The sequence below is a fragment of the Myotis nattereri genome (genome assembly GCF_964212035.1).
Source record: "Myotis nattereri genome assembly, chromosome: 17".
Classification (NCBI taxonomy): domain Eukaryota; kingdom Metazoa; phylum Chordata; class Mammalia; order Chiroptera; family Vespertilionidae; genus Myotis; species Myotis nattereri.
In genome coordinates, this window is record NC_138092.1 from 42,000,069 (window position 1) to 42,012,424 (window position 12,356).

Genomic DNA, 12,356 nt, shown 5'->3' on the forward strand with positions numbered 1-12,356 from the left:
CATTTCATGAGTATGCATAAGTATTGTCTTGAAAATTCATAGCAGGTTCCAACAGTACATTTTTCACTCTTGGCTCTAACCTAGCCTTTCTAATCTTCTTTTTCTGGGGCTAAGCATACTTTCACTAACTTTCCCTCTTCAGATTTATTTCACTTGTATTTGTATCCATCATTGCCTAGGTCAATTCTCATAAGTGTAATTTGGGGTATATGACTATATAAATTTGACCTTTCCTAAAGTGGTGAAAGGTAGAAAACTCCAAACAGTGAAAAATCCAAGGATTATTTACATATAATTTAGGAAACTTTTCTGCGTCTTAGGTTAATGGTAAATTTATTTCAACAATTATAGTGTTGATAAAAAGAATCGATCTAGTCATCCGAGGATTTTCTTTTATGACCATATATAATTCACAAAATAAATAAGCCTGCACACGGGAAGCAATAATTCCCCCACATATGAAGAACTGTGTAGAATAGTTTATTCTAAGCAGTACGGGTACAGTTCATGTCAGCATAGTTAAGACATTAAATATTTAGGAAATGTCGTGCAAAGATTGTATTTCCTGGTTGTGCGTGGTCACTGGGAGGCGGGGATAACCCTCACAACCACTCGGTGTGGCAAACAGAAGAGAGAATTTTATCCTCACTTTGCAGATGAGAAGACTGGCTCCAAGTTGTTAATAGATATTTAAATTCACACTGACTGAAGCCAGAGTTTTAATTCCTATGGTATTACATCCCCCATTTACCTTGCCTTTGTGAAAGTTCTAAAATATTGTCTGTGTGGTTCGCCGTGAATTGCTTTGCAGGAAAAAAGTGTTTTGTGCTTGATGATGTGTTCAGTAGGGCATGTGATTTAGGGAAGTGGTCGGCAAACTCATTAGTCAACAGAGCCAAATATCAACAGTACAACGATTGAAATTTCTTTTGAGAGCCAAATTTTTTAAACTTAAGCTATATAGGTAGGTACATTGTTATTAACTTAATTAGGGTATTCCTAAGGCTTAGGAAGAGCCACACTCAAGGGGCCAAAGAGCCGCAGGTGGCTCGAGAGCCGCAGTTTGCCGACCTCGGATTTAGGGGACTGCACGTAAGAAAGACTCTAGAAAATGACTCAAGCCCAGTGTTGGTCTGTGAATGGATACTTTTTGAGCTCTGGACACTGCCGTGTTTGCAGTCCTGCACATTCTGAGATTACTTGTGACTTCTCCTCAAGTTTTCCTCCTCTGAGAGGCTGACGATGGGGGAGGGGAGGGTCCCTCTCTTGCAAGAGAAATCTAGGGTCAACTTGTCTATCAGTGCCAGTCTTCAGAGTTCATCTTCTTCACTATAACTTTTGTAAAGGGTCAAATCAGTGTGGCCTGAACAGTCTTTAGAACTTGGTTCACGTACCACTTTTATGGCAGCCTATGTAAGATTTGCTTAAGGATTTAAAAAAAACCAAAACTTTCAAATTGCTTAGGAAACCAGTGTTTAGTCTTTTTAACATTTGCTATTTCCAAAATATCTACACAAATAATAGTGATATTTTAAAGGCTTAAAACACAAACGTCACTGATGGATAGGGTGCACATTACATATAAACACAATCTAAAAAGCCAGAACACCAACCCTCTCTCTGACTAACTTGTATTCGGCAGGACAGACCAAAGCCACAAAAGAATCACATGAGTACAATTACTAATTCAGTTCTAGATACTATATATTCATTAACTTTATTGCACCCTGAAATCTGGGTATTTTTGTTTCCATTTCACATGTAGGATCCTGAGCTTCTGGGGGGGCTAATTTGCATTGACAAATAGCTAGAAAGGGGTAGAGTTGGGATTTGAGCTCGAGGGTATTTGGTTCTTAAGTAAATGTTCCCCCCCCCCCCCAGCACAAATATATGGGTAAGACTAATCAATATTCTCCTAATGAAATAATGTTTTGAACAATGCAGGCTTTCTAAGGACCAGATAAAGATATCAGAAGTGGGCAATTTTTATGTCACTGATGGCTCACCTTTTCTCTTTGGTCAAAATTTGAAGCAAAGGAATGAATCTCAAATAGTTTTTTTTTAAAAGTGACCATTATTTCAACACGGATCCTCTTGCTCTGGTTCTCCACACAGGAGAGAACCAGGGTGTTTCATGGATAATGATTCCCAAAAAGTACACCCAGGTAACTCACTGAATGTGTCTGAAGTAAAATCGTGGGAATTGTGAAATCATTACAGATCACAGGACATGTTTTTAATGTTGTGAACCCGATTCAACTCTCTAATTGTTGCAGTAATTTTAAAACAATGCTGTCTTAGGGGAGGTGCCCATCATTGCAGAGGTCTTCCAGGTGAAACTGTAAGAGCAGGTATAGAGGCTTCCAAAAACCAAGTAGCAGGATGGAGACAAAGAAATGCAATTGCCCTGAGGGTCAATGATCACCTTGGAAGAGGCTTTGAGAAAGTTAAAGGAATAGTAATACAGTTGCACTAATGGATTAATATGATTTTCTTTTTAATTAAAAAAATATAACTTCAGGAGACATTGACCTAAATGAGGCTATTCACAAAATGTGGTCATTGTAGAGAAGGAGGTAGAGGTGTTCCTGGATTACAAACTAGCCATGAGATGGAAAGAAAAGTGTTGAAATGAACAGCCAGTGCTGCCCTGGCCAATATAGCTCAGATAGTTGAGCATCATCCCGTGCACTGAAAGGTTGCAGGTTCGATTCTCAGTTAGAGCACATGCCTGGGTTGCGGGCTCGATCCCCCACAGAGGCCATGCTCAATGTTTCACATCAGTGTTTCTCTCTCTCTTTCCCTCTCCCTTCCGCTCACTCTCTCTCACAATCAGTAACAAGATCTTATTAAAAAACCACAAAACTGCCAGTGCTCCCCCTGAACAGAGGCCATTAGTGGGTCAGAGGAGCTGGATGTGGACAGAGGTGCTTCCTGTGTTGATGAGCTGACTAGTGAAGCCAACACAACATGCTAAGGAGTGAAAATTGTTTTCAGCATTTTAGAAATTACATTTATTGTGGTCATATTGGTTAATGATATTGTATACATTTCAGGTGCACAACTTAATAACATCATCGTATGTATGGACGCTGTGCTCACCACCTGAAGACTAGTCTCCTCTGTCACCACAGATTTGAGCCCTTTTCCCTCTTCCTTCTCCTCTCACCCACTTTCCGCTCTGGCGACCACATGCTGTTGTCTGTGTCTATGAGTTTGCTTTTTTGTTTGTTTGTTCATTGGTTGCTTTTTGTTTTATATCCCACATATGAATGAAATCATATGGTCCTAGTCTTTGTAAATATACTGGTATATATATATTTACTGATTTCAGAGAAGGGAGAGGGAGAGAGAGGTAGAAACATCAACAATGAGAGAGAATCATTGATTGTCTGGAGATCAAGCCCGCAACCCAGGCATGTGCCCTCACCAGGAATCGAACCATGACCTCCTGGTTCATAGGTCAACACTCAGCCACGAAGCCATACTGGCTGGGAAGTCCTTGCCCTTTTCCATCTGACTATTTCACTCAGTATAATACTCTCAAGATCCATCCGGGTAGAGAATATAAAGATTGTGACAAATCCTTTAAGGACTTAAGTTTCAATAACTGGGCAACTGGTTAGTAGCTGTGAACATATTATTCCTAAGTTATGACAATAGAAGTTTGATCTTTCAATTTCAGAACTCTCAGAAATAAAACAGAATCTTACATGGAGGAGTGTATTAGGAATTAGTAAACGTAAAAAAATGTTCAGGAAGAGTACTTTAAAATATGAGACATTAAGGAGGTGTATGAGTAATTTATTGAAACTAATTGATATCAGGCACTTATTAAATTCTTTTGAAGTCCCATTAAACTGAGGTCATAGATGATTCAAGAGGCAGGAAGAAGTGATCAGACATGCCTGGCCTAGAGGCCCCAGGAGGGAACTCCTCCCTCACTATATGAAAATAGCTTATGGGTGAAACTGGGCAGGGCAATGAGCTTCACTTTTCCAGAAAATGAAGAATTACAAATCCAGCCTCATTCCGATAATTGGTCCTGGAGCACCCAATGTGCTCCAGTCTCTCACTGCGAGGGGAGAAATAATTTAAGAGAAAGCACGGCAGGTCCACAAAGATGATGTTGCTTGGTTACTCAAAGCCATTTGGTACCATGCTGAGTTGCTCTGCTTTTTAGAAGAGCACGCTTTGTATCCACATAGGAAAAGGGTGGAGAAGACCACTTGAAATCATTTCTAATTGCAAACTTGCTTCCTCTGAAAACAGGCTTTGCTTTTGCAGTGCACAAGCCAGTGCTGAGTTCTTTATTCAGATGTAACTACCAAGATAGTAATACATGTTGAATCTGATGTGATCTTCTAAATATTGATGTTGTGATGATGAATTTGCTTTGAGGGAGTTTGAGCTGGGTTTTTTGTTGTTGTTGTTTTGTTTGTTTTTAGGAGGTAGGAAAACCAAAGATTTTAGACTTCCTGGCCCTGGAGTCCTGGGGGCTGCCTGGAGGGAGTGTTGTTCAGAGGAGAACACAGAATTTTAGAGCCAGACAGACTCAGTCCAAACCCTCCCTCCAGTGCTCTTAGCTTTTGGAAAAAATTACTTAAAATGTCTGACCTTTGATATCTCATCTCTTCCATAAAAGCAATGTTTTTTTAATAGATTTACTGCAAGGATTGAGTAACAGAATACATGTTACATGCTTAGCACTTAACAGGTTTCTGACAAGTGTTCTTATATTATTTTGAAATTGAGAGAGCTACAGATATTTTCTCTTTTGTATTCAGTCTGTGAAACATCACAGAGCTGTGCTGGAGATGGGAGGGGCTTCAAGGGAGATGAGGGGGACCCAGAAGCCTTGTTGCAAGTTGTGGACTTTTAAAATTTAGTCTTATTCTCCAATTAAAAAGTAAGAAATGGGTTCTTCTTTTTCTTCTTCCTCCTCCTTGTCTACTTCCTCTTCCTCCTCCTTTTTTGTGTGTGTGTGGATGAAAGTGAAGTAGAACTAAGAATAATATTACCTGAGATACAGAAAAAATGTTTTTTTTTTCTTTTTATCACTTTAGGCCACTTGACTTAATATTCTGTTGGCTATATATATTTTATTTTATGTGCTGAACATGTTGATAAAAAATAGTGATACAACCCAGCCAGCGTGGCTAGGTGGTTGAGCTTCAACCTATGAACCAGGAGGTCACAGTTTGATTCCAGGTCAGGGCCCATGCCCAGATTGTGGGCTGGATCTCCAGTAGGGAGTGTGTAGGAGGCAGTTGATTAATGATTTTCTCTCATCATTGATGTTCCCAGCTCTCTCTCCCTCTCCCTTCCTCTCTGAAATCACTAAAAATATATTAAAAAATAAAAATAGTGATACGCCTTATTGTTTGATGCATTAACAAATCAGTGGTAGGGGTGAGATGTGGGAGTTTTGTAGGCAAATCCCACCCTAGTATAATACTTGGCAGCTTAAACATTCACCCATTGTTTTAAAAATTCTATTTTCTACTGAACTTGTGCCAAATGCTTCCCAAATTTTGCTGATAAGAATATAAAAAGCACATGGCTGTTGCAATCATCAAGTGCAGATTAGATGACATTTATTCCACAAACACAACAAGAAACCTTAAACTTAGAATTCTGTTTATGTATCTAGACTGTTTAATAAAATTCCAGATCTTTCCCTGACCATCAGGTTTTTAATGATAATCTTTTTTTAAACAATATTATTCCAACTACAGGCCCGGTGCATGAATGTTGTACATGGGTAGGTTCCCTAGGCCTGGCCAGCTATCAGGGCCAATCAGGGCCTTTTGGCTGCCTGCCAGGGGGCTTCCTTCTGGCTGCCAGCTGGGACCTTCCTCCCCCAGCTGCTGGCCGCAGGCTGGGGCCTTTCTTCATTCTGCTCTGCCCCCTGGTGGTCAGTGCACATCATAGCAAGTGATCGAACTCCCGAGGGGACACTTTGCATATTAGCCTTTTTTATATATAGACTAGAGGCCCGGTGCATGAAATTTGTGCATGGGTAGGGTCCCTAGGCCTGGCTGGCGATCAGGGCCGATCTGTGGGGCAACTGGCAGGGCAATCAGGGCCCCCATTTGCACTCGCCTTGGCCTGGAGCCGCCGCTGCCAGTTGCCATCTTTGGGGTGACTGGCGGTGCAATCAGGGGCCCCTGCTTACACCTGCCTTGGCCTGGTGCCACCCACTCACTGGCCCCACTCCCCTTTGCCACTGCTGACCGCCATCTATGGGGCAACCAGCGGGGCAATTGGGTCTCCCGCTTGCACCCACCTTGGCCTGTCGCTGCCCGCTCACCTGCTCCACCATCCCGCCGCGGTCCCACTCTCTTCGGGGCCCATCGGGACCAGCAGTGCTTCCACTGCCGCCCACTGCCATCGCTGCGTCATCGATGTCCTCCATGTTCCTCACCAGCCCTGGTGGTCAGCGCACGTCTAACTCCCGGTCTGCCAAACTCCCGCCTATGGGGACAATTTGCATATTAGCCTTTTATTACATAGGATTAGCAGGGGCAAAAAGATTTGGAAGATGAGAGCTTGATTTTGAACTAAGATTAGATGCCTGAAAGTTATCAGTTTATTTACCAGGATCAATAGTATTTATATAAGGGAAGGGAAAGGTCAGAAGGAGAAATGAGATGGGGAGTTAGTGAGGGGATGTCACAGAGCAAGGAAATGAGAGAGAACTGTGAGAACGTCCATTCTTATCAATTAAAGGGAAGAGGAATCCCCCAAATTTAGGTTTTAAGCATTGCATTGGGAGTGGAACCCTTTGAGTTAGGCTAAGAGCATAGGTGGTTAGAATTCAGGCCAAATGAGAAAAATGAACATGAGGAATCATTGCAGAATTAAGAGAAAAACTACTTTTAGGATCTTAAATATGTGCCTCAGTATGCCATTGTGGTTAAGAGGATGGTCCGTGGAATAAAGCTGTGTGCGTTCAAATCCTAGCTCCGCCCGTTGCTTGGGGTGTCCATCAGTCACACCTGGAACAGAGCAAGTCCTCTGTAAGTGTTGTTGAGGATGGTGATGGTGATGATCAATAAACTATTACACAGGAAAACGTGGCCCACGTCGTGTTAATCAAAATAGAGTAATTTGGTACCGTTTTCAAATCTGTGATCATTGCCAAACTGACAGAATAGAATACTGGATAAACTGTCAGTGGTACTATTTTTAATAGTATTAAACCAGAAAGGTTAGGTGCTAGAGAACACAAATTAGTAATCTAATTAAATCACCCTCGAAAGGGACAGACCATGTTAACAGCAGTCAGATTTGTTATTACAGAGCAATTATGCAAGGGAAATATTGAAAGATGCTGTGTGTCCTTGCCAGATTTCGCACAATTCATTGTACACCGGCAGAGAAGTGTAAGTTAACTGGTTTGTTTGATAAGCTAAAAGCTCCTTTATTAAAATGTTTTCATTTATATAAAGGGAGCAACACTGTTGAGAATCTTAAAAAAAAAAAAATTGCTGGTATACTGAACGACATTCATTTATGAACTCACTCGCCCCAGTCACTGTCACTGGGGCCGACTCCAGTACCACGTGACCTAATTTGTGAGGTTAAAAAACAGTTTCTGGTTTGAACATTTTGTACATCTCCTTAAATCACTCTTAAATGATTTCCATGTGGTACCAAATGATTATTTGGTCACATTTCATATTCAAAGAATATAAATCTTTTATGAAATATCAGAATGTTCGCAGGACTAGTGAACAGTTGCTTTTTTTTGTTTGTTTGTTTTTTCTTTTTCCCTCTTGGTTTCTGGCCTTCACAAAGATAGGAAACTTTCCTAGGCTCCTAACTATTGTGTTCTTCCGACCGGACACATCCCAGATTCCTCAGAGTTTTGTACCAGCCCCCTGGGGTTTGTTCCAAGCTCGTCAGGCTCACACTTGGAGCCTGAGGACAGAGGGCTACCTCAACCTCGCTGCGCCCCAGCCTCCTGATGTGTAAATAAGGACTCATCAAGCCTCGTGATTTGATTGTGGGGACTGCATGCCTGTTTTTATACGAGTAGCTATCACAGTACCCAGCAGAGATACACTCTTACTAAGTTGTCATTGCTTTATTTTTATTTTAATGTATCTTTAAGGATAGCAGTCATTTGGTCTAGCTCACTGAAGAACTACTGATATCTATTTGAACTAGTCTCTTTAATACATTATTGGTGTGTGTGTGTAAAACACTAAGGGTTCCTTGACGAATTATTCTTTTTTTGCTAGAAAAGAGGGGAAAATTGCTTTACACACACATTCATATATGTGAAGGAATTAGTGTCTTTTTGGGAGTCATCTGTTTAAGGTTATAAGGCATGGATGAGGATTTTGAATAAAAGTATCCTAACACAGGTGAATATAAAAATGAGAATTTCATATAGTATCCCAGAGCCTGGGACTCTAAATTCAGAGCTCTTTAAGTTATACCAAAAACAGACACTAATTCCTGTCACGTATGTGTAAGCTAATTGTTATGGGAGCGTGGAGGAGGTGACACTTGCTTTGGGTTTTGAGGGAAGAATAAGAGTTTAACATGATAAAACAAAAAGACATTAAACAAATACCAGGAACAACATTGCTCAAGGCATCAAGATGAGAGAGAGAGAGAGAGAGAGAGAGAGAGAGAGAGAGAGAGAGAGAGAGAGAGAGAGATCGTGCGGAAGAGGTGGGCTTCTTGAGTGACATGTGGGATGGCTTCAGTACTGTGATCTGTTTGGGAGCTATTGCTGGATTTATAAGCAAAGACTGAGGATATATTCTTCCTTTCCAGACAAATGTAAGAGACAGTTACAAGAAAACATAATGTTTTTAGTTGGTGATGGGAAGCTACTGAGTATTTGTACTGATTGTATTATTTTTAAGTAGATTACCACCAAAGGCCAAAGGTTTTATACATAGGAGGAACAACAGTTAGCAAAAGCAATAATAGTGCCTTGGTGTGCACTTCTATTTTCAAGGTTAATTATTTGTTTAATTAAAACCTTCAGAATCAACCAGAGATGCTATTGCTAGATGAACATGACTGTCTTTGTCAGTGTAAGAATCTCGTGACCACTTTTTTAAAATTTGTCAATAAGATTTGGCCTGTTTTTCCACTTGGAAGACCATCTCATGTCTGTATTATTTTCTCTTGCAATTACTGATTATAGTTGCATTTTACAAATGAGGGGATTGAGTGGTATACAAAGATCCCATATCTAGAAAGTGGTAGAGCCAGGATTTGTGCTCATACAATTCTGTATTCTTGAAAAATAGCTCTCAAGATATTATGAGAGATTAGATTGGAATTTGAGGCAGGGAGATTGCTCTGGAAGCGACTGAAATTGCCAGAAATGAGAGGGTGACGGGGGACCAGAGAAACACATGGGACGGGGGCCGTTGTCAAATGGAACCAAGAGCGAGTGATGACTCAGTGGGGAGGAAGAGGGAGGTGTTGGTGTTGATTTCTAAGGCCTAGTTGTTGTTTTTTTCTAGATTTCCCTACAATAGGGAATACAAAGGAAGCATGGAATTGGATGAAAGTCATGATTTGTGTTTGGGGTTGAGTTGAGCAAACCAGGCCATCGCTGGCCTTCTGCTGTGGAGCGCAAATAAAAGAACGGGGTCTCCTATTGCGTTTATTGATGACTTGGACATTTCCTGAAGTGATTGTTTTCAGCTTTGGTCTCACAGCAGCTACCATATATTGAGGGTGTTTGTTGTTGTTACTGTTGTTGTTTTTTGCTACTTTGACAGAGAAGTAAAAGCATGCTTATAATTTATGTCATGTGCCATGGCCACTATGATGTAGACTTAGCCAGAGACCCAAGTCACAGTGAGCCTTTCCTGCTTCTATATTTGAACTACATTGTGGCGTTCGTTGTGCACTGCCCATCGTTGGAAATTCAATCTCAGGGCACCCCTGTCTGACTCATCTTGCTCACCACTGCTCACTAGGATGTAAGGTGATCCTAAGACTCCCCTGCGCCCCACCACACAGTTATCTCATTGGAAGCCAAATGGGGTTCTTGTGCTGTTGGCTGTGACTGCAGAGCTGACCACCTTTCGCTCCGATGTTCTCTGCAGAATCTGCCTCTTTGGGAGCCAGGACCTGTGAGGATGACCTGTCGGAGCAGCAGCTGAGAGTGACCTCAGGTAATTGGTCTGTTCCTTCTCAAAAGCGTGTCTGTCTGTCCTACAGTTGTTACTCTCATCATTTATGTAATGCACGGATCTCTGGAACTGCTCCAGTTAGATCTGATCAGATCCCTTATAGAAACAAGTTAATAGCAAAAGCAAATATATCTGCATGTTTGGATGCCTATGTAAAGTGACATTTTTTAAAGAATGAGTAACATCTGCTGCATAATTTCTCACATCTGCATGTGTACACTGTGAAGTCTCACCGAAGTGGTCAATTTTATACAAAGGCTAAGCCAGAAAGCCAGATATTATTTTTACACAATTAAAAAAACCTGGATGGTGGAGTTATTTTTGGCAGTCAATGGGTTGATTGGATTTTGTGTAGCCATGTCAACACATTTACTATTCCCTGTGCTTTGTGTGTATATGTGTATGTTAAAAAATGGCAGCCAGGCCTTGTTAGCGGCATTATATTCAGATAATTTAAGAGGAAACTCACCCATGTTGCTACAACACACCTCATTTATTTCTGCTATATAAACATGATCCCAGTCCCCAGATTTATACAATTGGAATAATAATGTGTTATATAGAACAAAAAATGATTATAAAAAGTCCTCCGCATTCATAATGGGGTATTGAAATACTTTACAAAAAAAAACCCAAAAACAGTTTTGCAAGTGAAAACATTCCTGCAATATAAAGTCAGGATTTCTGTCAAAAATTATTCAGAGTTTACCTTCACCTATGCATCTCTCATAAAAAATTTTTTATTACATATGTTATTTTTCCCCTAGAAAACTAGAGAGCATACTTAAGATAAAATAGCACAAGCCCAATTTGCCTTCCTCACCTGAAATCAATGAAAAGATTTCATTAATGACCTGATTGGAAATAATAGGGCAAAGTCAAGGCTATGACCAAAATTGTCAAACTAAAAAGATACCACTCCCTGTTGACATATTTATTTATTGTCCTTGTTTACAAAATCTCCATCTTTACTCAGTCTCTCTGAGAAACTTTATATTTAGATGTTCCCATGCCTTCTGCATATTTCCATGGAGATGTTCTATAGGAAAGTCAAATATAACAAATTCCAAATTGAACTTCTCTTTTCTGCAAAACCATTTCTTCTCCTCTTTTTCTTCATTTCAACTGATGACATCATGCCATAGACCTGGTTACCCTGAGTAAGAAAACTAGGAGTCATCGACTTCACTCAAAGTATTAGTGCCAGTGACTGCTGGGCATAAGTCTTGAATAAGATTTTTGGACAACATGTCTATACAAATAAACAAGTTATTTGCAGATTGTAGTAAATGAGATCAAGGAAGTAAGAGAGGTACAGTGCTCAAGCAAGGTTGTCAGGTGTGGTCCCTAGGAGGAGGGTGTGATCACATCTGCTGAGCAGACACCTTCATGGCCACTGGATTTCACAGCTTGGAAGTTGTCAGTGGCTTTGAGAGGAACAATTGGTGTGAAGTCAGACTGGAGGGTTGGATAATGAATTCACTTTTAGTAGAAAGAGAAAATGTAAGGACAACCAAACCAGACTGACACCAATCCAAACAAACAAATAATCCTTTTTGAGTTTTATTGAAGAGGAATAGAAGAATGGCATAGCGTCTGGACGCCTCCTCCTCTTCTTCAGTTTTGCATCCTAAATTCAATTTAGTGTTTCAACAAATCTGTATTGCCTGCCTACTATATTCCAGGCACTGTTCCAGGTGCTCTGGCACAAGGAGCAATAAGATAATCACTATTTTCAGTAAATGTGTAGCTATTAGGGAAAATAGGCATAGTACATGGATCATTTCCAAATACTGTGGTAAGTTGTTAGACATCCATGTAGAGAAAAAAGAAGAAAATCTTATTCAGAAACATTAATCCCAATTCCAGATTTAGGTAAGACTTTTTGGATAAAGAAATAATTAATAGTAATAACACAGCCAGCATTTTGAAACACTTAGTTTGTTAGGCTATGTGCTGACTGATTTTTATATATTATAACAAACCAATGAGGTAGGCATTGTTAATTCCATTTTTTACAGATGATGAAACTGGTATTTCCCAAGCTGGGCTTGAAGGAAAAAAATATATGTAGTATAGAAAAGTTGTCCTAGATAAGACAGGGAAATATAATGATATGAACTGGAAGGCAATATTAATAACAGTCACGTGTTTCTAGAATAGTGATTCATGAAATGTGGT

General features: G+C 40.3%; 1 protein-coding gene across 2 annotated transcripts in view; it reads left to right on the top strand.

The window, feature by feature from the left end:
• Positions 1-12,356, top strand: part of ZFHX4 (zinc finger homeobox 4) — a gene marked incomplete at its 5' end in the record, with an annotated part of 160,974 nt that overhangs the window by 116,984 nt on the left and 31,634 nt on the right. For both annotated transcript variants that reach the window (XM_081111535.1, XM_081111536.1), the window contains one exon: positions 10,089-10,157. In XM_081111535.1, coding sequence (XP_080967661.1) covers positions 10,089-10,157 — 69 coding nt within the window. The remainder of the gene's footprint in view (positions 1-10,088; positions 10,158-12,356) is intronic.